Raw genomic sequence first — 27,244 nt, 5'->3', positions numbered from 1 at the left:
GAAGCCGATTCACCTCCAATTCAGCGCTCGGCGCTCATAAAAGATTGCACGCGGACAAGAAATTTGCAAGTTCTCCCCTAAAAGACGAGGAAATCGTCAGTGTTTCCAAGAAAAAGGTGGACGAAGGACGTTTCCATTGCACAAAATGTGGGAAGCATTTCTTCTACCTGTGCGTTCTCCGTCGCCACCAGTTATATTATCCTCCATGTCAGACCAAAACTGAACCACAGTTTGAATCAAACGTATGTTTGCAGAGCAGTAAGACGACGGTGGATCCAAACTTTTCATGCCGGGAATGTAACATGTCATTTGCGGATGACTCACTTCTAGCGGCGCACTACGAAAGCAAGCACAGCGACACTTCAAAGTCCACCGATACGCACGATCCATCCCAAATCTCATCGACCAACCAGAGCCCGGTACAAGCCAATGTCACTCATCGTGCTACTTCATCTAAAAAACAAAAATCAAAGCTTCACCAGTGTCCCCTTTGCAGCATGAGCTTTGCCAACGTCAGGGGCCTGCGTGCACATAAATGGCAGGTCCATTCCACGCGCAAAAAAGGCAAAATTAACATTCCAGCAACTAAAGTCAAAGATTTTATTTCCTTGAGCCGCAAGAAGGAGGGCATTTCTTTTAAGAACAGCCATAAGCTGATAAGCAAATCCAAGGCTGCAAAAAAAAAGCGCGCCGTCGGCAAAAGAAGGAACAGGAGCAGATCGAACCTCCCGCCTTTGAAATCCATCCCTTGCCTTGACTGTGGAAAGTGTTACAGCTCCACCGGGGCCCTTTACAACCACAAGAAGATGTGCCCAGAGCCCAAGCAGGTGGCCCAGCCTCCTGAAGCCGCGGCGGAGCTTCCCGCGCCCGTCTGCCGTCCGCCTGACCCCACGGTTAAATGTCTTTTCAAGTGTGATAAGTGTGGGAAAGCTTTTCCAACAGAGGAACAATTAGGGACCCATAAGACGCAGGCGAAGGGCCGGCCTTACTGTTGCGCGCTCTGCTGTCACGGCTACTGGACCGAGATGCAACTCCATCAGCACCTTGCGTGGCACGACGAGGTCCGCCGGCGCCTCCCAATCGAACTCCGTTACCGACTCGGCTCCGCTGTGACATTAAGCCCGCCGAAAGCGGTGACGCCCTCTGCCGACAAGAAGGAGAACTCCCCCGTGTCTTTGACTTTGAACTCAGCCAGCCGGTCGCAGACGAGCCACAAATGCCAACATTGTGGTAAAGCCTTTCTTTCACCGACTGCGTTACAGAAACACGAAGCTCAGCACGGCAGCGACGACTCGTACTGTTGCTCCATTTGTCCCCGGACCTTCAGCGAGATTCAGGACCTCATCAATCATCACCAGGAATGTATGGGTGACTACAAAGGGAAGGGTGGCGCCCCCGCTGCTGTTTCTTCAGGAGACACCGATGGCCTTACTTGTTTTGAATGTGGAACTTCTTTTCATCAAGAAATGGAGTTGCACCAGCACTACATTGAGCATGCCCGTGGAACATTTTAGACTCATGAAACGGAATAGAGTAAAAAGGAAGATTGATTAAAGAAAGTGTCACGTGGCTGTTCCCACAGTGTTGAGCTACAAATAACCTTTAGCAGACCCTTGCTAGGTGTAAATAATTTGAACCTGAGCAAAACCGTTTGCATTTGATTTGTTTCCTTTTTAATACTGTTTGAGGCTTGACACTGAATTATTTTCTTTGTTCTTTTTTAATATCTCAGCCTTTTCTTTACACTGGACTTGAATATGTTTAACACTGAAGTGAAGAACATTTTTTTAAGTAATTTCTCAACATCTTTAGACATACAAACAAGTGCAAAATGTATAGTTTAAAATAAAACTTTGATTTGTCCCTGTGAAGATTTGCATGACTACTTTTGGTAAAACTTGATCATTTGAGCGACTCAGAGCTAATTTTGATCAATAAAATAACTCTGCAAACAATATTTAAACCTATCCAAGGTGCACAATTTTGCATGTATATTTGCATCTCCATGTATTCCAAAATGCCCTAAAGAGTGTAATATGCAGTTTGGAAACATTCTGATTTCTGTATTTAATAAGGATATTGTTAAAATTGTGCACAGCTACGATATTGTCATATTTTCTTTTAAATGTCTGCGGTATGGTAAACAAGATTCTGTTGTCTAAAGTGCGAAAAAATGCAATGTCTACAATTGCAATAACTCGGTTTAGATATTTGGGTATTCTGCATTGTTTCAATAATAAGGCTGATCTGTAAAACGTTGTATTCATCTATTAGTATTTCACCCTTATCGCACCCATTTAATTTCAGAAACTGATTAACAAGCTGTAACACTAGTTCTTAACTTTCAAATGTAACTAACTTAGCTCATTAGGTAGGGCTTAAGTTGATTAAGGATAATTGTTAGTCAGTGATGTACCATTGGTTTAGTGAAAACATAAATTAATGTTGTAAAAGCGGTGTTCTAATCTCGTTATAATCATGGACTAAGTTTTCCCCAAATTGCCAGGTTCTGTGCTCTTGTTTCCCCTTTATCTTGTTGAGAAGAAATTTCTCTGAACATTAAATTTAAGCATTTTGTGTGATTTATTTTGTTGTTGCATGTCAAGTTCATTTCCGAAGAGGATTTTAACACTACAGATAAGTACCTCCATTAAGCAGCTGTGAGTATTGGCCAAAACATTGCATGGGATGGATAAATATACAGATGCACGCATTGGAGAGATTGTTTTAGAATGCTTTTAAAAATAACAATTGGTCTATCATTCATTTTATTGGCTGATAAAATACAGACGTGGACAAATTTTTTGGTACCCTTACGGCTCATTGAAACAATGCTTCATTCCTCCTGAAAAGTGATAAATTAAAATCAATTTTCTCATGTATACCTGCATGCCTTTGGTATGTCATAGAGTAAAGCAAAGAACCTCAAAAGAGATAAATTATTGCTAAAGAGATCAATTATATTCTAAAATGGCCTGGACAGATTTTTTGGTACCCCTTAGAACAGATTGTAAATAATTGGATCATAGTGATATTTCAAACAGTTTTCCTTAATTGGTATCACACTCAATCCTATAATCGGTCATTCAGCCTATTTAAATGGAGAAAAGTAGTCCCTCTGCTGTTTGGTTTCATCCTGTGCACCACACTAAGCAGGGACCAGGGAAAGCAAAGGAGAGCGCTGTCTGAGGAGATCAGAAAGAAAATTGTAGACAAGCATGTTAAAGGTAACGGTTATAAGACCATCTCCAAGCAGCTTGATGTTCCAGTGACTACAGTTGTAAATATTATTAAGACATTTAAGGTCCATGGGACTGTAGCCAACCTCCCTGGATGCGGCTGCAAGAGGAAAATCGACCCCAGATTGAACAGAAGGATAGTGCGAATGGTAGACAAAGAGCCAAGGACAACTTCCAAAGAAGTACGAGCTCAACTCCAAGGTCAAGGTACATCAGTGTCTGATCGCCCCATCCGTTGCTTTTTGAGTGACAGTGGGCTCCATGGAAGAAGACCCAGGAGAAGAGCTCCACTTTTGAAAGAAAAACATAAAGAGCCAGACTGGAATTTGCTAAAATGCATATCGACAAGCCACAATACTTCTGGGGTAATGTCCTTTGGACAGATGAGTCAAAACTGGAGCTTTTTGGCAAGTCACATCAGCTCTATGTTCACAGATGAAAAAATTAAGCTTTTAAAGAAAAGACACCATACCTACTGTGAAACATGGGGGAGGCTCAGTTATGTTTTGGGGCTGCTTTGCTGCGTCTGGCATGGAGTGCCTTGAATCTGTGCAGGGCACAATGAAATCTCAAGACTATCAAGGCCTGCTGGAGCGAAACGTACTGCCCAGTGTCAGAAAGCTCTGTCTCAGTGGCAGGTCATGGGTCCTCCAACAGGATAATGACCCAAAACACACAACTAAAGCCACCCAAGAATGGATAAGAACAAAACATTGGACTATTCTGAAGTTGCCTTCTACGAGCCCTGATCTGAATCCTATCCAACATTTATGGAAAGAGCTGAAACATGCAGTCTGGAGAAGGCGCCCTTCAAACCTGAGACAGCTGTAGCAGTTTTCTCCGGAGGAGTGGGCCAAACTACCTGTTGACAGGTGCAGAAGTCTCACTGAGCGCTCCAGCATTCGCTTGATAGCAGTGATTGCCTCTAAATACACGGTGGCACAGCAAGAAGGTCCTGGGTTCAATTCCCGCCTGGGGCGCTGTTGGCACCGTGCTCCGGCGGGCTATCTCCCAATTAGGAGCCTTCCTGTGTGGAGTTTGCATGTTCTCCCCGCGCTCACATGGGGTTTCCTCCATCTAACATCAGAAAGGACCCCCACCAAAAACATGCACACATCATCGTCTGACCAGCGATGGACATATGCAACCAGCGTCGTCGAATGTGGCCCACTGCTCCTAGCTGCCCCACCGGAGGAAGGACAAGCCAGGATGGGTCAAATGCAGAGGCCACCATCCAAAGCATGTGTGGCGTGTCGTGTGACAACTAAAGATCCAGGCCATTTTAGAATATAATTGATCTTTTTAGCAATAATTGATCTCTTTTCACAGTTTCTTTGCTTTACTCTATGACATACAAAAGGCATGTAGGTAAGACCAAACCATGAGAAAATCACTTTTTAGGAGGAATGAAGCATTGTTTCAATAAGCTATAAGGGTACCAACAAATGTGTCCATGTCTGCACATACGGTGAATACATACGAGTTCTGTGTGTGTGTGTGTGCGTGTGCGTGTGCGTGTGCGTGTAAAATCATTTTATTAGTGATACACAAATAAGTACAGAAGTGAAAATTACAAGTATTTCCCATTTTTTATGAAAGGAATCCCAGGGGCCTCAAAGAGGGTCTAACAACAAGAATACCCAAACAATGTCTCTGTGTAGAAAATAACAATAGTACTTACATATTTATAGTATGGTTTATATATTTTACATATATAAAACATTCAAATAATAACAAATAGTTCAAATGTGAAAAATGTAATGAAAATCTTAAATAAATAACCTTACAAATGAATACTAAGAAGTCTTAAAAAAAATTAACAAAGTTAAACGTAAGAGGAAAACTATCAAGAATTGCTGTTTTAATATGGCTGTTGAAATTTAGGTCAGAGTCTGTGACTACACAAGATTTCTGGCTCGGTTTGTGCTTTTTAACATTACCGATTGAAGCTGAGCGCTGACTTTTAGTCGTTATTCCTTGGCTCCAAAACAATTACTTTCTTTTTTTGTTTCTTTAATTGGAGAACATTCTGGCACATCCAATTGTTGATTTGTTCCGTCCATTTGCTCAGTGATTATATTGGACCATAATCCCCCTGGTGATATGATTATGTAAATGTGTGTGTCGTCTGCGTAATTATGGTAACATATTTAGTTGTTTTCCATAATCTGAGCCAGGGGGAGGATGTAGATGTTAAACAGAAGAGGCCCCAGAATGGAGCCTTGGGGAACTCTGCATGTCATTTTTGTCCGCAAAGATGTGTAATTACTTTGGGACACAAAGTAGTCCCTGTCCTTTAAGTAGGATTTAAACCAGTTTAGTTGGTAGCATGGAAAATGAGAGGCGGCGCAGTGTGTAACTTGAAAGTAGTGAAACAACAAGTTCAAAAACAAGTTAAAAACAATTTAAAATCTGAAGATAGATCTGAGAAGCCAGAGAAAGTGCCATAGAGGTAAAAACATCTGTAAAAAGCTTAATGCCCCGACTCTGCTGCAACATGTAAGTGGCATCATGAGTGATGGGGGAAATAGGTGATTCTTCATTAAAGGTATCGGGGGTGGCGGCTGACATCAACTTAAAGTGATGTCTGAATTGAAACCAAATCCTAAGGGCGGACAGTACCACGGGGCGTCTTGTAAAGCTGGAAGGATTGACCGGGAGGGAGGAGGTGAGTAGGGCTATTGGGGAAGATGAGACACATGATTGAACCTCCAACCTACACAATAACGACCCTGGAGGTTGAAGCCAATAAGTCGATTTGTGAATATGTGCTGACCAATAGCAGAGCAGAAATTAGGTAAGGCAAGTCCGCCACTGAATCTGAATTTTTGCAGTAATGATTTCCTCGACCCGGGTGATTTACCACCCCATAAAAAAGGAAGTGATGATCTGGTCCACAGATTTTGAAAAAAATGTTTTGGCGAAAAGAAAGGGACAAATTGAAACAAAAACAGAAATTTAGGCAAGATATTTCTTCTTACCGCATTAATTCTACCTATCAATGATAGAGGTAAGGAGTTCCGTCCTTTGGAGGTCTGCCTTGACCAGGGTGACCAAAGAAGATAAATTAGCAGAGTAGAGAGAGGGTAAAGTACGGGTCACATTGATCCTTAGATATTTAAACCCCGATGAGCTGATTTTGAAGGGAGGGTCAGCAGGGGAGACTCCGTGGAATGGAGGGAGAGATCTTAATGGAATTGAGGTTCAATGGCCGGGGCGAAAAGTAACAGGGAAGAACACATCCCCACCTGGCAATGTGAAATAACTAGATCGGGCCTCATTGCTGTGAACGCTGGCCTGGGGGAGATATAAAGAAGTCGAATACAGGATATAAATCGCTTCCCAAATCCAAACTTATGAGGTACTGCAAAAAAATGGATCCATCGGACCCCATCGCATGCTCTCTCTGCATCAAGCGAAATAACAACTTCAGGGGATGTGTCTGGAGTGTCTGGAGAAAATCACATTAAGGAGTGTGCGAACATTAAAAAACAGCTGACGTCCTTTGATGAAAATGCTCTGCTCCTCCTGAAATTGGAAAAATCTCTTCAAGACGGGTTGCTAAAGCTTTCGCCAAAATGTTAACATCTACATTCTGCAAAGACAGAGGGCTTTAGGTCAAAGACATAGTCTACTGTCAAAATTTGGAGCATATACATCCCCAACAATACAGGGTTGTGACTAAAATGCCTGCAATAATCAATTATCTGCATTTTTATCAGCAAAATCTTCGAGGTGGAAAATTGGATTCTATTAACCAAAATTGCTACCCCTCTAGCTTTTGAATTGAACATTGAGTGAAAAATATCACTCACCCATGGACATCTGAGTCTGATTTGGTCTCTATCACGTAAATGTGTTTTCTGTAGGAATATTATGTCAGGGCTTCAACGTTTTATATGAGACAATATTTTTGACCGCTGATCTGGATTGCTCATACCATTAACATTCCAGCTTAAGAACCTGATACAGGACCCAGCGTCCGCATTTTGTGGATTAGTGTTGGTCAACTAAGCTGTGATTTGAATAAGAAATGAAAAGACGGAAAAGCCACCGACTGAGTGTCCCCCCCCCCCCCCCAAAAAAAAGGAAGGAGAGGAAGGAAACTAGCAGGAATAATAGAAGATGGAAACAAAAAAAGAAAAAACAAATAAACAAATGAATTCATAAATAAACAAACAAACAAACAAATACCTACATACATAAATTAATAAATAAACAAACAAACAAATATATAAATAAATAAATGAATACATAAATACAATACAATAAATATGGCCGGGCAGGGCTGTTGGTGTTGGGTTATGTCTATGTATGTATGTGTTTATACATCTATTTATTTATTCATTTATTTGTTTGTTTGTTTGTTTATTTGACATCAAGCGTCCCCATCCCCAAACAGTAGGACCATCAGTGAAGGCTCTGACAGCAGCCGTCCTCCTAAAAGCGGTGCTTTCGACTGTGACGGGTGACTGTGATAAGAGGCATCATGACCTATAAACCGGTAACAAGGTCAGAAAAAAAATTAAAAAGAAGGACTTCGAAGCGAACAAAGAATGATCTATTTCACATTAAAAGAAAGAATCAAGTTGTTGTAACCCTGAATAAAACATTTGCATCACAGAACTGACACTGTGTAACCAGTGTGAAACATGCTGGAACAAGGAGCATATAGTAAGAATAATTGATGTAATAAAATACCTGAAAAAATACTACAATATCAAATATGACAAAAAAGAACAATGAAAAACAAATGAAAAATATTGACTGAGGTATCTTAGGCTGTATGATAATAAAACCCACTATTGTTGGCACAGGCAAAATGTCGGGTGTAACAGAAACAATGACAAAAACAATGTAAACAATGTAAAGCCCTGGTCGCTATGTAGCCACGGACATGTAATAAACTACATCAATCACACAGTAAATAAGTGGGTTTAAATGAAATAAGTAAATCATTTATATTTAATGTTTGGAAAAGATTGGTGCAGCACGTCATGCAGCAACTGAGAGCTGGAGTCTTCAAGACCCATTAATCGTCATATATGGAGTACACTGATGATGTCTACCGTGGGCGTCACTCCATGCTATTGATAGTGGAGTTTCACCTTTTGCTTTCTTTTTTTGCAATATGAGATTTCTTTGATAGGTTCTTATAAAAAAATCTAATTTTGATAGCAGCTATTTTTAATTTGTCAACATTGACAGTATTCTCTTTGTTTTGATATCTGATCAATTCTACATTACATGTTTTTACATTACTTTAATTTTCCAGTTCCACGTTTTGCATTTTTTACTCCAAATCATGTCGACAACCATTTGAGCATTTACTGTGAGCTGATACAGTCGTTGTGTTATTAAAAATAACGTTTATTATTTTTTTTTTGTAAATAATCATTTTAAGGGAATTTTTTTTTGAAGTTATTTTTCCGGGCTCACGCGCAGTGCGGTTGTCTGTGGATATGTATTCATAATAAAACAACATAAGCCTCAACAGTTTGTTTTTAGTTTCTTATTTATGGGGAAATGTGTCCCTGGACACATCATAGACAAACAAAACAAGACAACACTCATGAATAGGCCTTTTTGATAATGGATCATTTCTTTTGGGATTCCAGCACTCTAAATAACACAACACAAAAAAATAAAAATCCCATATAGTGATTCTTTACAACACCAAAAAAATGATTTTGAATTACTAACATTCTACATGAATAAGAAACAAAAAACGAACTGTTCAGTCTTACGCTGTTTTATCATCAACATACACAGACAGGCGTTAGGCCGGAAGAATAACTTCAATTATAAATAAATAAAAAAATACATTTAAATTAAAAAAATATCAAATATAATATAATAAAATCTCCCTTTTGAAATTGTAGTCCTCAGTGGAGTCCTTCGTGCGGCGGCCACTCGGAAAAAAAACAACAAATCCCGCGAAGCCGCCGCAGCGACCGTGACGTCACGCTGCCCGCAGCTCGCGCCGGTCTGCGCGTGTGTGTGTGTGCGCGCGCGCGCGCGCGCGCTTTGTGTGCGGAGCGACGCGGAGATGTTGACGTCGGGGCTGGCGAACCGCTCCGGGTAACGTTATTTACCTGTGCATCCCATAATGTGCAGGGCGCCGGGGGGGGAAACGGGCGTAAAAGAAGGCGGCGGCCGTGATTTGTCGGTATTTGAGGGGGGCTGCGGCTCGCGCGGCCGCTGTTCTGTCGGCCAACCGGGGCTAAAATCCTGAGCAACCGTGACGAGGGATCGATTGTTATGGGGACGAGGGGCGAGTTTAAAGCGGGTTTTCCGAATTACGAACGGGTCTAATCGAGCGATATTGAGTAAAACTGTGTGATACCGCACGGCCGTCAAACAGTGGCCTCTGGTAAATACATCGTTATTAAGCCTCAGTCCTCCGCTTGTATTGGGCACAACCGCCGTGTTTCCCCCGGTTCTAACAATGATATGTTGAAATGCAGGTCGCTGGGGTGCTCCTCTCTGAAACGCCGTTACATTGAAGGAGATCCGTGAAATATATTCTAGTGTTTGGACTTGTTTTATGTGATTTCCTGTCAATTTTTAAGGTTGATTGTATTTTGCATTTTTATTCATAATTTTTTTTAAGATCATTATTACTTCGTTATTATTGCCATTTGTTTTTATGTGAGATGGTGTAACACTGCTATTTCCATCTGTCTATCTATCCATCTATCTATCTATCTATCTATCTATCTATCTATCTATCTATCTATCTATCTATCTATCTGTCTGTCTGTCTGTCTGTCTGTCTGTCTGTCTGTCTGTCTGTCTGTCTGTCTGTCTGTCTGTCTGTCTGTCTGTCTATCTATCTATCTGTCTATCTGTCTGTCTGTCTATCTATCTATCTATCTGTCTATCTATCTATCTGTCTATCTGTCTGTCTGTCTATCTATCTATCTGTCTGTCTGTCTATCTATCTGTCTGTCTGTCTGTCTATCTATCTATCTATCTGTCTGTCTGTCTGTCTGTCTATCTATCTATCTATCTATCTATCTATCTATCTATCTGTCTATCTATCTATCTATCTATCTATCTATCTATCTATCTATCTGTCTATCTATCTATCTATCTATCTATCTATCTATCTATCTATCTATCTATCTATATGTCTGTCTGTCTGTCTGTCTGTATATCTGCCTGTCTATCTATCTATCTATCTATCTATCTATCTGTCTATCTATCTGTCTGTCTGTCTGTCTGTCTATCTATCTATCTATCTATCTATCTATCTATCTCTCTATCTATCTATGTCTGTCTGTCTGTCTGTCTGTCTGTCTGTCTGTCTGGCTATCTGTCTGTCTATCTATCTGTCTATCTATCTATCTATCTATCTACTGTTTAGAATCCTCATCTCAAAGAGACCAACGTTGGGGTGAAACTGGTGAACGAGGTTCTGAGGAGCCATGCACTGTCCCGCCCAGACCATGAAGACTGCTCCCGAGCCGCTGACTTGTCAAACAGCAGAGCAGCTGTTGGAGAGCATGACCGACCCCCGAGCGGACGATGGAGGAGCGGTCGCACCGGCGCCGAAGGAGAGGTGCGCCGGCGCCCCTCAACTGCAAAGTCAACCAATATGCAGAAAGCGCAAGATGGGAGTGTCACAGAATACTCTCATGACACATTTGTCTCAGAGTGAGGCCCAGTCGCCACTGACCGAAAACAAAACAGTGACACCGCTGGATGACAGTAGGATAGTATTCCAGCTGTTAGAAGGTGAAATCATTTTGGAGCCAGTGGAAAGCATGGCCGCGGGGGCGGGGGACACCACCGTGCAGCCGAGGGACGAGCACCCATCTAATGCAGGGGAGGTAGCCACGGACAACGCCCCAAAGCAAAGTCCCCTCCTAGAGATGGTACCTAAGCAGAACCCCGACCCGGGCAGCGAGGCCCACGGGGTGAGAAAGGCGGGTAAGGAAGCCCTCCATGAAAGAAATTATATTGCTCGCAAGAAGGACCGATCGGATCCTCTGAAGATGGATATGTCCAAGCAAGAGGTTCTGCCAGTCACATGTGAGTATTTTTAGCTGTTGTGTCGAACAGTGTTTTTTGACTACTCTGCCCTGTATTTTGGAAATCAGCTCTTGTGTTGCAAGATCAAAATTGCTAGGCTGTACTATTTCATCAATTCCAGACAGCATAGCATAATATGCACTGTTTATAATTTATGACACTGTTTATTTCATTGTGAAAAGTGGGCCGTGGCTCACCTTGGAATACAATGGTCGCCAGTGTTGGGAAAACTTGTCTTGTGACTGATACACTTAATCTAAATATTTTATTTTTGCCGGGCCAGAAAGGCTTATCTCATCCTGCAGTAATTAAGGAAAAGGTGTATGGACAAGTGTCAAATAGTCAAATACAGGCATCTTACACCTTGGATATTTATTACCGAATACCTCCTTCCATTGGCGACTCGTCAACTAATAGAGTATAGCAAACCTCAGTGTTTTTACCCCCTAAAATCTTTTTTTCAATCCATAATAAACATATCTCTATAGTATGCTTTCTCCTTTATACTTGATTTATGTCCTTAACATAGGTACTAGGGTTACACACTCTACAGTAAAAAAAACACTTTTTATTGTTGTTGCAATGTAAAGATATGTTCACTTTGTACAGGGCTGTGACATCAGTAAAGACACTATAACCTGCCATGCCTTCCACACTATTGCACATGTTAACACACAGTGTTAACCTCATTTGATTTATTTGAATACAAACTGTTTTAGTTTCCAGGGGCTTTTGCAGCAAACCCTATTTGGGACTGCACACTAGAACTTATTTTTTTGTGTGTTTTTTTGTATGTTTCTGTTCTCCAATGAAACACATCCTATCCATAATATTTACATTTCTTTAATAATGTAATTAAACCAGAATTACAGATATTACATATAGTAAGTGTGACTTTGAACACCACCTATTGGTTGAAATCGGCAAAAAGCATGCAGGCAGGATGCTGTACTTTGATCAGTACTTTTAGTGACATTCTTTAAGTAACAAATGGGCTAAAAAAAAGAGCTCTGGTCCACAATCTCCTCCAAGTGCCTTGCACTGACTGAGCGGGGACTGTGAACGGGGCAAATTTTCAAACTTTTTGGAATTGAGACCCATCTGTGACAGGAGCTTTGAACTTTTACCTGTTTCTCAATTTACAGTTAGTTACAGTTACAATAGTTGTTAGTATTCTGAAATCGTGCAGTGGGTGGAACGAGGCTCAAAACATGGGGTGAAATTACTTATTAAATACTTACTACTGTATATGATCTATATATTATTGTATACCATTTAAAAAATGTGTCATTTTAAGTCTCACTTAAAATCTTGTTCCTTGTAGGAATGATTTAGACAGTGGCCCTGAGATTAAAGTCAAATTGTCATTGCAATAAGCCATATTCTTTCCATATCATAGAACCTTAATGTCCCCTCCCTGTTCTTTTTTTGTTCCAGCATCTCAGCTCTCCCTGCAGTGCATCAAGTGCCACATCATTTTCAGCGACTACAAGAGTAAGGAGCGTCACCTGAAGCTGAGCCACAAAGCAGAGTATGAGGAGTGCATCCTGAGGAACGCCGTGTTCGCCTGCTACGTCTGCGACCGCCACTTCACAAACTCCACCGAGCTCATGGCCCACCAGAAAGCTCACGTAGAGAGGAAACCTTTCAAATGTCCAATCTGCGTACAAGCGTTCAACAAGTCATCGGAGCTCACGCGTCATAAAAAAATTCACTTTGGCCAGGACGGCTACGCCTGCGCAGACTGTGGCAAACCCTGCAAAACGCTTACGTTGCTCAAGTACCACCGCCGGACACATACAGGAGAGAGGCCGTATGTGTGCAAGGATTGTGGAAAGAGGTTCAGTATGTCTAAGGCTCTTCAGAAACACATGATTTCACACATGCCGGAAGGAGAAGAAAAAGATAAAGCCACCGCTGCCACTGCTAAAACACAGCAAAAGAAAAATGCTCGTAAGACAGGTAAGTCTGATTCCTGCTGTTGCAATAATTTTGAAAAATACTATTTTGATAAAATTCTGACACTGTGTATACTATTTTTTTCAAAGAGACATTTTCCCAAACTGAAAATTATCGTATGAAGGAAAGTATAAGGAATACTGCTGTGTGCTACAATTTGATAGTCTGATGAACTTCAATTTAATTGAACATGAGAGGATCAATAATTTACAATGAATACATTTTGATCTATTTTCTTTACAGATTCATCCACAAAATATCCTTGTCCTGTATGCAAGGTCGCGTTCAAGACCACCAAGACGAGGGCACATCACATGCAAAACCGGCACAAGTTCTTATCTGAAGCTACTTCCGGTGGCCTTCCACACGGACAGCAAGTGAAAGCAGGCACACCTATTATAACACCAATATCAATTCCTCAATCAACCGTTTTACAAATAGAGCCAATGGGACCCCTTCAGCAAGTCGATGCCAACATTGACACAGAGCAAATTCGCAAACTTATTGAGTCTTTGGGTAATGTGCAGAAAGTGAACCAGGTTGTCATTCTGGGACAGGTTCCTCTGAATGCTGCACCACTAGATCTGCAACAGTTAACTGGACTAGGGGAAACAATTACTTTAAATCAAACCCCACAGTCGCTAGAGCTGTTAGACCTGAAACAGATAGAGCAGACTAACACAATACAACTGGAAAATACAAAGTACCCATATGATCCAATGGAGCAAACAATTATATTGGAACCCATAACGCCAGATGGACAGTTGGAGCACCCTACATTTCAGGTACTGGGTTCCCAAATAGAAACGCCTAAAAATATGGATCCAACAAGTGTACACCCTGACCAAACGGAAAGAAACGAGGGAGAGATGGCGCATCAACTTCTTCAGCAGGCAAATGCTGGAACATTTGAATCCATCCCAACCGATGAAAGAATTTGCCAGAGTGAGGTTGCCGGCCCCCAACCAAACCCCGAGCAAACAGTCATTTTAGAACTCACCCCTGCCCTCGTGCCAGTTACAGACTTTGAACAAACTGTAAATTGTGGTCAAGGTGGAGAACCATCTCCCCCTTCACTTGTGTCCCCTCCTTCGTTGGTGTCGGAACTGGAGAGGACTTTGGAGGAGACGGTCATTGATCAACAGGAGATTGTCCTGTCGGGTCCGCCTCTCATGCCCACCGTTCAGCTGGAAATGACTTATTTACAGACTGATCAGCAGGACCTCTCTTCTACCCAGTTTGCCCCCACAGACACATTTACGCCATGTCTAGCTGAATCCCAAACCAATCCAAAAGGAGCGGCTGATCCACAAACACAACAGAAAAGTGTAGAGCAGGTCCGTTGTACATCGGCAGAAAATAAACACAAGGAGATTGAAAAGGAACCTTCTGAAAAGACAGATAGCAGAGAGAGTCTGAAAAAGCTTGACCAGCAGTCCGGGGTAGAGGAACCTTCTGCAGAAGAACAGGCCCTGTCACAATTAGAGACTACGAAGGTGAAACAGACCAAAACACACTCTCCAATAAATGTAATGTCTGCTCAAGAATTAGTCAAGGTGCGGAAACGACGGCCTGCCAGGGCGTTTATTTTCGAAGAATATATGGAACAGCTGTCACGGTCAACACAAAAGAATAACGTGCATCTTGGTGAGACACCGGCCAAACGTCAGAGAACCAAGAAATCCCACCTCGTTCTAGAATTTGGTCCAAAAAATAAGGAGAAGCCGAACCCAAAACGGAAGAAGCCATCGCAGCCATGTCAGTCAACCCAAGAAGAACTAATTAGGGATAAAACACCGGTCACAAACCTGTCTCAAAAAAAAGTGTCTCCCAAAAAGAAGGGAAGGAAAACCAAAAAAGACAAGAAAGAAGCATATTTGCTCCCCCCTCTAGAAATAGAACCCAGTTCATGTGATTCTCAAGTGCAAAAAAGTAAAGAGAACAAAAAAAAGAAGTTAAAGAAGCCGAAAGATGTGGTCAGAGTGAAGAAAATAAGCAAAAGAGAAGTTGCCGCTTCATCCGTACTAAAAAAGAAAAAGGAAAGAGAAACAAAAAAGAAAAAGACACAGAAAGTCATGGAAGACGTTCAGTACCAACGTACCAAAAAAGCAAAAGACGCAGAACTGAGCAGCAAGGGTCGAAAGAAAAAACTGGAAGTACCAAAGGAGCAAAAACAGAATACCCTAGTAAACATGGAGTCTGAAAGAGCACCTGTTCAACAAGTGGCACAAGACGCTTTACTGTTACTGAGGGGTCATAAGCAGCCCCAGTTGAAAGTTTACAAATTGGACCCGTCTAAGGCACCAGGTACACAGGAAGTGCCACAAGAATCTGTGAGACTACAGAATAAAGAGGGGAGCCATGCGGAGAAGCCCAGCGACGTAAATGACCCCTCGAATGTTCCCCCAACTGCAGCCAAGAAAAAGGGAGGTAGACCAAAAAAGAACCAGAAAGCTCTTTCGTTGCTCTCCTCCGTACGCTCCATACGCTCTCATCTGTCTGAAACACCGTCCAGCAAGCCAAAGACCACCAGAAAGCGCAAAGCCTCTTTGGAGGTGGAGACTGAGGGAGTGATAACGTCCTCTCACTCCACACGCGCTTTGGAGTGCAAGGACTGTGGAGAGAAATTCAACAGCGTCTCCGCCCTTCAGGAACACAAGGCGACCATGCACATTGTCGAGAGCCCCGGCCTCACGTACACAAACGGGAACATCTTTGAGGGGATCTCCTGTTTGGATCTGTGCCAGCCTTCAAAAGACCAGGAAGAGGTGGTCAGGGTGGTTCGCTGTGCTACGGACTGGGATACCGAGGCCGAGATGGGAGAGATATTGTTGGGTTCCAGAGATGGTGGCGTCTCTTTCCCGGCTCTGAATCCCTCCCCGTCTTTGCCTGTTTCTGCCGCAGATGTTCCGGCTTGTGGATATGGAGAGAAGAGTGGAAATGCATCCGTTGCAGATGTTGCATCGTTTATGGATGTAGCTAAGGATCCTGCAGAGCAATTTACCGAGGCTCTGGTTAACTCTGATCAAATAAAACACCTTAGGCCAATAAGTGAGTCTTCTGAATCTGTTGCATCCGTAACCCCCTTTAGTATTTCTCCTCAGCCTGTCGGCGCTGAAGCAGCAGAGCCTTTGGCATTAGGTGAACAGAAATCGACATGTCCGAGCAGTAAAGACGATGCCCTTAAGAGCCCTTCACATTGTGGTGCCGAAACTGAAATTCAGCACCCCACAGATGATGATGTTAAGGATGGTTTAATTCTTGAGGTGGATGTGGTAACTATTGGAGACCAGGATCAGCTGACCTTGGCTCAAGACGACTCCCCAAATGAGCTCATCAGAGAACTTAATAATGAAATTGAGAGCACCGCTGTATCAACTTCTCAGACTAACCATGAAAAGACACCAGAAATAACCCCAATCTCACAGACTCGAGGGAGTTCAATCTACCCAGCAGAGCTAAAGACGGAGGGGGAGGAAGTGGTGGTGCAAAGAAAAGAAAATGGCATTACAGGAGTAGAAAGGTCCCATGTTTCGAGGGGCAGGAGGGGAAGAAAAGGGGGTCTTAAACCGGGAATGATATCCAGAAGAAATTCGGATGGAGACAATTTCAGAGGAAGCGGAACAGATAAAGAATCGGATGAATGTGAGGTCATTTTCCAAAAGTCTTCCTCGACTGATGAAATCAAAAAGGAAGAGGAGACCAGCACCATTGGAGCACAACATGCTCCGTCATCATCCCAGGGCTCCCAGACAGACACGAACATCAGAGTGGAGCCTGGCGAAGCCCTGGCCTCTGCCACATGCGGGCCTGACGTGCCTTCCTCAGAGAGCGAGCCTGTTAGTGCCAGTGTTGCGGAAGAAGAATTGGTGTCAGACAAACAAGTGGAATCAGAGGAAAAAGAGGAACAGGAAAGGGAAGAGTCCCCGGGCATCATACTCGAGAGAGTTGTCCTTTCCAAGCAGATCGAGCCTGAAGACGGGGAGCAATGTCTGGCTGCAGCAACGGTCGGTCAAATACAGGCAATCAGATGGAACTCTTGTGTTTTGTCGCACGTGATTGCTTTCCATTGCAATTTATTCAAATTCCGTTTTGTTTGTCATTCAGGGTTCACACAACAAAGATGTGGCGTCCGGCGACGTGGTGGTCGGACAAGAGATCAAGATCGAGGACAATACCGCTCAATTGTCCCTGTTGGGAACCGTTGGTAGATGTAGAGCTAGAGCAGGAGTACAGTCCCAGCACCAAACGGGTGTAAGGACCGTTCTGGTCAAGCAGGAACGCAGTCTCATTTTAAGTGATCCTCAGGCTTCAGAGGGCAACGTTGTTATCCAATGGAATGTGGAACAAATGGATATTGAAGACACTCCTAGTACAGGTAAACATTAGGCTCGGCAATGCGGATCTGTGGTTTGTTCTTTTAAACTGTGTATGTATATTACTTTTTTAATAATGAGGTTTTCTTGTGGGCTGGTAGTGATCAAACAAGCTACTGCACTCGTGCATTTTTTTTCTTGTCGTTTTGTGCGCTCTGGTCGTGTCAAATGTGGAAAGGAATGCAGTCGGAGGCTTTTTAAAGCGTCCAGACAGTGAAACATTGCGATGGCTGGTTTAATTTCAGAGACGGAAAGCGGTCAAGAATCCAGGGCGACCAGCATGACTGACTTCAACACCAAACAGTGCATCTTCTACCCAGTGAAGGAGGAAGAGAGGGAGGTCCTGCTGGAAGCTACTCACAGAGACAACAGTGCATTTACCTCGGGGGGGCCCGGGGACGCCGGCGTTGTTCAGACAGACAGCCGACCAATGAGCGGCGGCCGTTGTAAGTGCTGGGTTTGTGAACCGACCGTAAAGAGATCTTCTCAAAAAGATTCGACCCAGACGGAATCCCGTTTTGATTGAGTTTAATCATAGGTGAATAGACATGAAACCGATTCATCCAGTTTTTGGCTGTTAGAACTCTGTTCTGCTCTGTTCTAAGGCAGAGAAATCTGACTCGGACAATTTTTTTGGGGAAAAAACCCTACATTTTACAATGTACAAACAAACATTATCATAAGCTAACCTCCTTCTTAGGTGTTAGCTTGTGATGATGTTTGTTTGTTCGTATAACACTTTTGTAACAGTTCTTGTGGAATAGAACAGCAGCATAGGATGCTTTTAGGCAATTCTATGCAAGTGCACGAATACAGTGAGAATGACATGAATCAATCAATCAGTGGGAAAGATTTAGATTCAGGTTGGAAATGATCTATTTATAAGCGCAACTTTACAGCATGAATACCCCCAAAACTTTGGTGACAAAGCAAGACATGTCCAAGCAATTACCCATGAAGTATGTGGTATACAAGTCTGGGGCTGGCGAACGGGCAGTCATTTGTAACGCTGCATGAATATGAACATGAACATAATGAACATAATATATACACAACACCATATTAATCTGGACAAAATGTGAAAATGGTACTTGGAATCATAAGAGATTCAACTGTTAATGATGCTGAAAGACTTTCCAATTTGTTTACAACAGATGAAGGGAACTGCTGCACAGAGGATTATCAAGAAACCACAGTTGGGGAAGTACCATTAGGAACAGATGAAAATGACGTAGAAAATACGGTGGCAGGTAAACAAACAAAGAAATTGAACTCTGACCGATATGTATGACGCTGTCCGTCAGCGGTTTATGTTAACTGCAGCCCTGACGTCTGTTCACACCAGATGAGGGAGGCCTGGACGGTGAGGAGGCGCTGCAGCTTCGGGACTTTCTCCTGCAGAGTTCTGACGAAGATGACTCGGATGTGTTTGAACTCGGCGACCCTCAGCCTGCCTCAGAGGCACAAGTCATGGCTCATTTCCACCGACACCAAAACAGAAGACCGCAGAAGATGACTGAAATATCAGACAAGTACATAGGAACAGTTGTATTTGTTTTAAGGGTTTTAAAAATTGTATTTCAGGGAATATATTCAAGACTCAAGAGGTTATTTGTCACATACATATAGGGTTAGGAATTCATTTTTACTATGTGTGGTCCATGGCAAATGGCGGAGTGAATATAACATTTACAAATCTTCCCTTCAATTTAAATTCATGTTGAAATTGAAGATTCATTTTGGTCACATAACGGCAATAAAATCTCACCAGACCAGTTTTTGTAATATTTGCGTAACCCATAAATGATGTTATAACTATATTAATTGTTACCCAGATCAAATGTTTTTTCTTCTTTTTCCCAAATTGGTAAATATTCTTGAATATGTATTTATATTAAATGTATTTTTCCATTCTTTCAGCTTGCCAACCTCTGAAAGCCAGGCACAATCCAGTGGGCAAACATGTAGCAGTGAGCCCGTTGATTACTTTTCCAACTATTTTCCCTGGGATACCTGGAAAGAAATCAGTCATTGCACAAATAATCTATCCAACATTTCAAATCCTGTCACGCCCAAAGAGGTTGCACAGTTTGTAGGGGTCCACATCGCGATGGGATCTTTAAAGGTGAGTGAATTCTCACGCTCTGTGCTTCGCTATTTGAACGGAAAAGGAGTCAATCATTTCATCTGTACATGGTTTTTTCTCTCCAGTTTCCCAGTCTGAGGCTCTACTGGCAGGAACTCACTAAAGTACCCCTGATTGCTGAGGCCATGCCGCTTTCGCGGTTCCTTCAGCTCTCTCGCAAATTGAAGCTCGCACTCCCTCGAGGCGACGTTCAAAGTCAACAACAACCAGCCACATCCAATACAACGAGCAGCTCCAACACGAGCAGCAATGGGCAAATCCTTGGTAATCAAGAGACTGGTGTCGGTGGAGGTGCGCCATGTCACATGAACTGTTTGAATGTTCAGACCAATCCCCTCTGGAGGGTCCAACCAATATTATGCCGTTTCCAAGCAGGGTGCCAGCAAGTGAGACGAGAGTGTGAATACGGAGTTGATCAATACCCCCTGCCTCTGACCGCCGAGAAAGTTAACAGTGACAAGCTTTCTCTGCACTGCACTGCATTAATCGGTTCCGGTGGTCTGATCCATCAGTTGGAACTTAAATTGGATCTCTCGGACAAAGAAGCGGCTGTTGAAAAGATAGTCCCACGAGACAGTATGGTGTTCCTTTGCAGGCAGGAACTCTCCACCCCTGAAATGTTGGAGCGTCTCTTGGTTGCCGGTGTCCACGGCGCGGGCAGGGTGGTGGCAGGGGGACAAGTTGGGGACGAGTTTGTCAGTTCGGACGGGAGGTTGATGCTGCGCAGATCGCACTGCGGGTTCATCCTTTCGACCGTCGGGAGCCGCCAGGGCAACAGCGCGTCTCTGATCGACAACTTGGAGAGGGCCCAGAGGTCGGCTTGTCTCAACAGGGACTTGCAGAATCTTTACCGTATCCCCCTGACAGTCTCCACCCCGACCTGCTGGCCCCAAGCCGTGCTGTGGTACCTGACGGACCTGGCCTTGATCAACTCGTGGCTTCTGCACAGGCGGGAGCGTGGGGCCCGGTCCGAGCCTCTGACCCTCCTGAGCTTCAGGCTGGAAGTGGCCAAGGCCTTGATCCTCTCCAGTGGCATCGACGCCCAGGCCGCGGTGCCCCCTCCGCCCCCCACGCAGAGCCCCCACGTGCTGAGCGAGGCCCCCAGCCCCGACCTGTCGCAGGAACGCCCCCTCCCAGACGCCTCCACCCGCTATGATGGATGCGGCCACTGGCCCGAGCAGCTGGGGGAGGGAGAGGAGGGCAGGTGTCGCTTCAGAGACTGTCAGAGAACATCGCGGGTGCTATGCCTTAAGTGCTGCGTCTTTCTTTGTATCTCACGGAATCACAACTGTTTTTTGAATTTCCATAATCAGAACAGTTTATGAAACCCATTGTTTTACGTTCCAGAATGTACCGTCCACATTTTGAAGGGGGATACCACTCATTTTAAACATTAAAATGGCCAAATCTATTTATGTGACCACATATTCCCCTTTAATAATAATAATAATAATAATAATAATAATGGAGCATTTTTTTCACCAAACCACATACTGTGTTTTTAATCTATCCCTATTATGACACTAAATATTCCTGAAAATACTATAATTCCCCCATAATGCCTCACTGCCAAGCCTGCCCCCCCCATTATTGTGATGCAGTTTGAAAGAACGGAAATGCTTTGTGACGTGGCTTAGTGGTCTTCCTGAAGTTACATGTAGGATGAATTTGCTGCTCTGAGTTCTGAATGATTTTGGGATGACCTGAGACGTTGAAGTTGCTGTTTATTGTGACCGTCTGGGCCTGTTGGGCCTCGACGACTTTCTTATTCGTGGGAGTTGTTCGGAAATTAAAGGAAGGTTCTTCATAGAGATAAAACGCAGTGGCATCATTGACTATTGGTACAGGTGTTGCCCCCAAATGCAATAAAAACAAACAACAAAACAAACAAACAAACAAAAAACCCCGAAATGAATGGCGCTGCAGCAGGAGCAGGTCTTCATGCAGGAAGCGGTTCAAAAAGTTTTATTGGTCACGTGGTGCGGGGCGCTCATAGAAGCGGAACGACTAGAACGCGCTGCTTTTCAACTGGGCGGTTATTTCAGATGCCCTGTTGCTATTCCCCTTTACGGAAAAGAAAAGAAAATAAAATCAAATAAATGGAACTACACGACATTCACCTAAATACATGCAAATACTAAAAGGCAGGTGTGCGCCATCCCAACACTGCAGCACTGATTCAACGTGTGTCGTTGCTTTAAAGGGCTCCCGGTGGGATAGTTGTCACACTTGACACCGCGCGTCCACATTATTGACCCGATGTTTCCAATGTCTTGATCCGCTCATTCCAAGATACTGACCCGGTGTGTCCGGTTTATTGGTCCGGCGTTTCCAATATCTTGACCCGGCGTTTCCAGTATATTGACCCGGTGTTTCCAATATCTTGACCCGGTGGTTCCAGTATATTGACCCGGTGTGTCCTGTTTACTGACCCGGTGTTTCCAGCATATTGATCCGGTGTATCCAGTTTATTAGTCCGGTGTTTCCAATACATTGACCCGGTGTATTCAGTTTACTGACCCGGCGTTTTCCAATTTATCGATCCGGTGTATCAAGCGTACCCAGACAGGCGTGTGTGGCAGACGGCGGCGGCCATCTTAGGCGTACCAGCGAGGAAGCGGGCCGCTCTGTCGCATCTACTTCTATGCCCCAACTCTCAGCGCCGTTCTGCCTTCAAAAAAAGCGCTTCGAGGTGAGTGTCCGTTGGCGTGTTGTGGGCTCCGCGGGCGCCGTTGTTCACGTTCATGTGCCGCCGACAAGTTCTTCCAGAGGATACGCGTGTGCGTGTCGCAGTAGCGCGCAGTGCACGAGTAGAAAGGGGGGAAATACTACTGATGCAGCTGTCGGACGGCCACCACTAGGATCCTCCGGCTAGGTGGCTAACGCGAATGCTAACGTTAGCGTTAGCGTGGCTAGTGTGATTTCGATGAGAAGCGCCGTCAGGGTTTAGCCGTATTGCACAGACGTGGAATTAAAGTGGGTGTCTTAAAACCTCCGCTCAGCACCGGCGTGAATTATTATGATCAATATTGATTTTTACAGACGCCACGCCTGCCTCTACATAAGCGTAGGACAGGCCGAACAGCCGAACGCTACAGCGACGCTAACCCGTTCATGTTGATCTGAGAAGCTAACTGCACAGTATAAACATCCCCAGCGACTGGTGTGTAGCGCTGAGGCCAACGTGTGATTTCAAAAATGTACATTTGGATGCACTGATGTGGTAGTTCTTCTAAATTAACTGTTCGTGTAGCATGTAAGTAACAGGTATACAAAAGCGATATGTCAATTTAAAAAAAAAAACAAGTTAGAATAACAAGTGATATGTCAAGTAAAAACAAACGGGTATGTCAAATAAAAAAACAAGTGGCATATCAAGTTAGAAAAACAAGCGATATGTCAAGTAAACCAAAGAAAGTGGTATATCAAGTAAAAACAAATGTTATGTAAAATAAAAAATACAAAAACAAATGATATATCAAGTTAAAAACAAACAAGTGATGTGAAGAGAACTAACTCTGCGTGAGATCAGGGCTGATCTTCTGTAACATGGGATGTTTTGTTCCAGTACAGCAGCTGTTCTGTTCCGCTTCCCACCGTCCTGTGACCAGGGATGGATTCAGACATTTTGAACATAGAGGATATAGTGATGGGGCGGGCGTTGCCGGACCCTCCCCCAGAGGTTCCCCCCGAGAAGCCGGCGGAGCCCTACACCCCCATCACCATGAGGCCCCCTCCGGAAGCCTCCGTTCAGAGCTGTGAGTCCCGCGCCATTCCCCAAGTTCCTCTATTTCTTGAGTAACAAGAAAACAAATGGTCGCCCTTGTACGTGAGTCACCTTAACTTTGTTCTCCGCCCTTCCCCGCTGCCCCGCCCAGACCAACACGAGAATCTGCAGTGTTTCCAGTGCTTCATCACGTTCTGCAACGCCAAAGCCAAGGAAAGGCACATGAAGAAAAGCCACCGTGAAGAATACAAGCAGCAGCTTCAGCAGGTGGGCCTTGCAGCAGCCGGCGAGTGGTTGAAGCCACCGAGGCCATCTTTACACCGAATCCGAAAACGCCTCGGAGAGATGCATCAGGGGAAATGGGAGCGCTCGTCTCCAGTACAACTACTGCTGTTGTTCTGGCGTTCTCCAGTACAACAAGATTCAAGATTTTTATTTGTCATATACATACTTTCATACATATATGCAGTGAAATGTAATGAAATGTAACAGCAGTAGTTTGCTCAGCTCGACATTCAGCATTTTCTATGAGGCTTTGAGTGTTCCTTTGTGTAGTTTGCAAAATTCGCACAGACTATAACGTACACCCAATCTATTCATATAAAAAGAGATTTGTTGATATGGTGACACCCAACGGGAGCAGTAGTAACTAATTTTATATACATAACTTATTTTCTAACTTTTAAGCCCAGTTGCTCTGACCCTTTAACTCTAGCTTCTCATACTCGACAACGTTTTATTCTGGTCAGAGTCTCGGACCCGAAGTTTGGTGCCAGGGTTGAACATTTTCAGCGCATCCCAACACTCGGTCAGATGCCGAAATCTGCGCTGCAAAGGCTCGGCACGTTACACATGCGGTTGATGACTATAGAAATGAGATTTTCGGTTTGCTTTCGTTGTTTTGTTTGGATTCAGTGTAAATCCGGCATTAGTCCTGTGGCTTCTAATAATTTGACTTTTTGTATGTTTGTCTGAAATGTAGCTTGGAGTTAAATTTATTCATATTTGTCATGTAGAAACAGCACTTTATTTTTCTTTGCTTTGCTTTATGGTGAAACCATAAAACCATTTTGTGTATTTTTTATTTATTTTTTGCCCCTCAAGCTTGCCAAGTACTAAATATTGTTTGTGATGTCTAGAGCATAGTTTGGAATGTATCCTCGTACTTGTTTATTTTCAAGGGTTTTAAAGTCTGAAATGTATCTTTTGCCTCTTCTGTGTTGTTTACAGGGGAACACATTGTTCACCTGCTACGTGTGCGACCGCAGTTTTCAGTCCTCTGAGGAGCTGACACAGCACCAGCCCACACATAGCAAGGAAGACAAGCCCTTCAAATGTATTCACTGCAAGGAAAGCTTTCGAGTCTTCTCTGAGGTCAGTTTGATATCGAATTACCACTTGGCGTGTTTGGATCCCACTGACGATACTGAAACGCGATGTTTGTTTTTTTTTTAAATCAGTAAAAGTCTTTTTCTGTGGTTCCCCCCCCCCCCCAGCTCACGACTCATAGAAGGCAGATGTGTCCAGAGAGACAGTTTGTGTGCAAGGATTGCAACGAAACCTTCCGTAGCCCCGCCCTCCTGCGCACCCATCGCCTGGCCCAGCATCCCCGCCCGGAAGCCGAGCCCGGAGAACAGGCGGAGGACTCCAACAAGACCCACCGCTGTGGGAGATGTGGCCAGGGCTTTGAAACGGAATCTGAGCTTGTGGTGCACCAGGAGAAGTACGCGGCCGGTCAGCAGTGCAACGGCACGGCCTCATCGATCAAGAAGCGTGGGAGGCCCCCGAAAGTGGAGGACCCCGCCGGTGCCGAGAAGAAGGGAAAGCGGAAAAAGGAGGAGGAGGAAGAAGCTGAGGGGACGGAAGAAGCAGTGGAGGCCAAAAGCACATCAGAGTCAGTTGCTGCTCCGGCTCCGGTTCCGGCTCCATCTCCGGCCGAGGCAAAGCCAAAAGTAGGCGGTGCCAAGCGCGGCCGCCCTCCCAAGGTGCCGGCAGCGGCCGCGGTGGAGAACAAGGACGGTGCAGACGATGCGGGTCAAGTTCCGTCGGAGGAGAAGAAGGCGAAAGCCGCGCCCGCTCCAGCCCGCCAGCACCCCTGTCCCGAGTGTGACCTCTGCTTCCCCGGCCTCGCTCAGCTCCGCGCCCACAAGAAGGAGAAGCACGCGCCCCGGAAAGCCCACCCCTGCGAGGAGTGCGAGGAGAGCTTTGCGCGTCCCGAACAGCTAGAGGCCCACGCGGCCCGGGCCCACTCCGCCGGCCGCTTCGCCTGCCCCACCTGCGGGAAGAGCTTCGGCCGCGAGCGCACGATGAAGGCTCACGAGAAGAGCCACGTGGAGGAGAAACCCGGGAGCCAGGGCGCAAAGAGATAATTAAGGGAGGCGGTTTTCGTGTGAGGCGAGAGGGACTAGCGGATGTTGTCTATTCTAAATATTTTAGTCAGGGATATTTTTTTAATTAGTGATCCGATGCTTTTAGACGAACTTGGAGTGTTTTCGACGGAATTGTCCTTTTTAGCTAGATTTTGATTTGAGGTCTTTCACTAACTTCACAGCTCCCCGTTTTCTTTTTTCTCTGTAAGAGATTTTCTGCAGACGTCACATGATTGACTAATAAGTTTTGTTGAGTGGATGGCGAAGGATGAAGATCTGAAGACGACTTTTAAATTATCTTTTAATTTTGTCTTTTTTTTTTGCCCTTTTTTTTCTAGAAGTGTGTGTGGTATGGCTTCCTTAACTGTCTGGAATGAAGTTTTGTTGTATGTGTGTTATATGTATGTGTTATATTGTTTTTTTTTTTTTTTAACAGATTGACGACATTACTATGATGAAACATTTGGATGCTATGCAGTTTGTAAGAGGAAGTCTTTTATGTACAGTCTCTGGTTCTCATGGTTTTTATTTTTTGCTTTTGGTTTTTCTTTTTGCTTTTTTTTAATTGTTTGATTTTGTTTTGGCCCAATGCAAACAATGTTCAGTTTGTACAAAAAAAGGATCCACCAAAACCTAGAATTGCATCATGTTAAACTTAGTCTTTTGTAATCTATTACAGTAATATGTAATGTATAAAGTGTTTATTGAATGCAAAACACTGAATTTTTGATGCCATAGTCTTGTGAGGAGCTGTAAATCAAGTGTTCTTATGCAAGGATTGGCTTGTTTCTCTGCCCACTGCAACATGACAGGAAGCTGCAACTAATACCATTAATAATTAAAAAAAAAAACAGGCTATCCTAAGGGTGGCTGACAAAAAAGCCATTTGCCTTGTCCTTGTGTCATCTTATATTATTTTCTTAAACATGACGAGTCATAATGTGAATATTGCATCTGATGTAAAAAAAAAACAAAACTATTTGATTCAGCCTCTTATCAACAGCAGCTAAAATGAAAATCTTTTGACTAATCCTGTGTGTGGTTGTGAATACAGAAAATAAAATTCTGATATTAAACTTATTTGCAGTTATACTTGTCATAACTACATTTCAATGCAATGCACAGACGCTGCCGCCTTTCAGTTGTGTTGTAGGAAAAGGGTGACAAAATGAAAAGCAAACCGGGTCACTTCAGCGCGACTCAAACCTCGTTTTGAAATGACCCGCGCGGTAATATTGTTTTCTCATGTTTTAAAGCGCCACGTTGTAATTCAAGCATTGCGTTAAAACAATCGGGTAATCGCATGTAACCGACATGTGATGACTGTCCACCAACAGTCATTTTAACAAAGTCAGCTGGTTATGTATATGTGACCCGCCGCGTCCTTCGGG

General features: G+C 43.8%; 3 protein-coding genes across 4 annotated transcripts; all 3 read left to right on the top strand.

The window, feature by feature from the left end:
- Positions 1 to 697: 697 nt before the first annotated feature.
- LOC307234105 (sal-like protein 1) lies at positions 698 to 2,000 on the top strand. Its single transcript, XM_080005698.1, has one exon. The coding sequence runs from the start codon at positions 807 to 809 to the stop codon at positions 1,512 to 1,514; it is 708 nt and encodes a 235-aa protein (XP_079861824.1). The 5' UTR covers positions 698 to 806; the 3' UTR covers positions 1,515 to 2,000.
- Positions 2,001 to 10,950: 8,950 nt separating this feature from the next.
- On the top strand, positions 10,951 to 21,569 carry znf576.1 (zinc finger protein 576, tandem duplicate 1). The gene is made up of 9 exons (XM_080006208.1): positions 10,951 to 11,276; positions 12,714 to 13,238; positions 13,479 to 17,242; positions 17,343 to 17,613; positions 17,857 to 18,057; positions 18,766 to 18,861; positions 18,957 to 19,143; positions 19,532 to 19,736; positions 19,823 to 21,569. Exons 1-9 carry the CDS (start codon positions 11,009 to 11,011, stop codon positions 21,080 to 21,082), a joined length of 6,777 nt encoding a protein of 2,258 aa, XP_079862334.1. The 5' UTR covers positions 10,951 to 11,008; the 3' UTR covers positions 21,083 to 21,569.
- An 864-nt stretch (positions 21,570 to 22,433) lies between these two features.
- On the top strand, positions 22,434 to 26,933 carry znf576.2 (zinc finger protein 576, tandem duplicate 2). Of its 2 annotated transcripts, none has more exons than XM_080005996.1 (5): positions 22,434 to 22,449; positions 23,331 to 23,515; positions 23,636 to 23,751; positions 24,715 to 24,858; positions 24,981 to 26,933. In XM_080005996.1, the coding sequence occupies exons 2-5, from the start codon at positions 23,371 to 23,373 to the stop codon at positions 25,851 to 25,853; spliced, it is 1,278 nt and encodes a 425-aa protein (XP_079862122.1). In that variant the 5' UTR covers positions 22,434 to 22,449; positions 23,331 to 23,370; the 3' UTR covers positions 25,854 to 26,933. The 2 variants fall into 2 exon arrangements, with proteins under 2 accessions (XP_079862122.1, XP_079862123.1); XM_080005997.1 differs by lacking the exon at positions 22,434 to 22,449 and adding an exon at positions 22,578 to 22,632 and having other exon boundaries at positions 23,326 to 23,515.
- Positions 26,934 to 27,244: the final 311 nt, after the last annotated feature.

Source organism: Zeus faber (genome assembly GCF_960531495.2).
Source record: "Zeus faber genome assembly, chromosome: 8".
NCBI lineage: Eukaryota > Metazoa > Chordata > Actinopteri > Zeiformes > Zeidae > Zeus > Zeus faber.
The sequence above is the reverse complement of the archived record's forward strand: the minus strand, read 5'-3'. Positions and strand labels throughout refer to the sequence as shown.

Bases quoted from the DNA above. Each gene is read 5' to 3' on its own strand.
- LOC307234105 (XM_080005698.1), top strand. From the start codon at position 807: ATGTGCCCAGAGCCCAAGCAGGTGGCCCAGCCTCCTGAAGCCGCGGCG.
- znf576.2 (XM_080005996.1), top strand. From the start codon at position 23,371: ATGGATTCAGACATTTTGAACATAGAGGATATAGTGATGGGGCGGGCG. The intron at 23,752-24,714 runs GTGGGCCTTGCA...TGTTGTTTACAG, and splicing joins ACAAGCAGCAGCTTCAGCAG to GGGAACACATTGTTCACCTG. The intron at 24,859-24,980 runs GTCAGTTTGATA...CCCCCCCCCCAG, and splicing joins GCTTTCGAGTCTTCTCTGAG to CTCACGACTCATAGAAGGCA.
- znf576.1 (XM_080006208.1), top strand. From the start codon at position 11,009: ATGGCCGCGGGGGCGGGGGACACCACCGTGCAGCCGAGGGACGAGCAC. The intron at 13,239-13,478 runs GTAAGTCTGATT...TTTTCTTTACAG, and splicing joins GAAAAATGCTCGTAAGACAG to ATTCATCCACAAAATATCCT. The intron at 18,862-18,956 runs GTAAACAAACAA...TGTTCACACCAG, and splicing joins CGTAGAAAATACGGTGGCAG to ATGAGGGAGGCCTGGACGGT.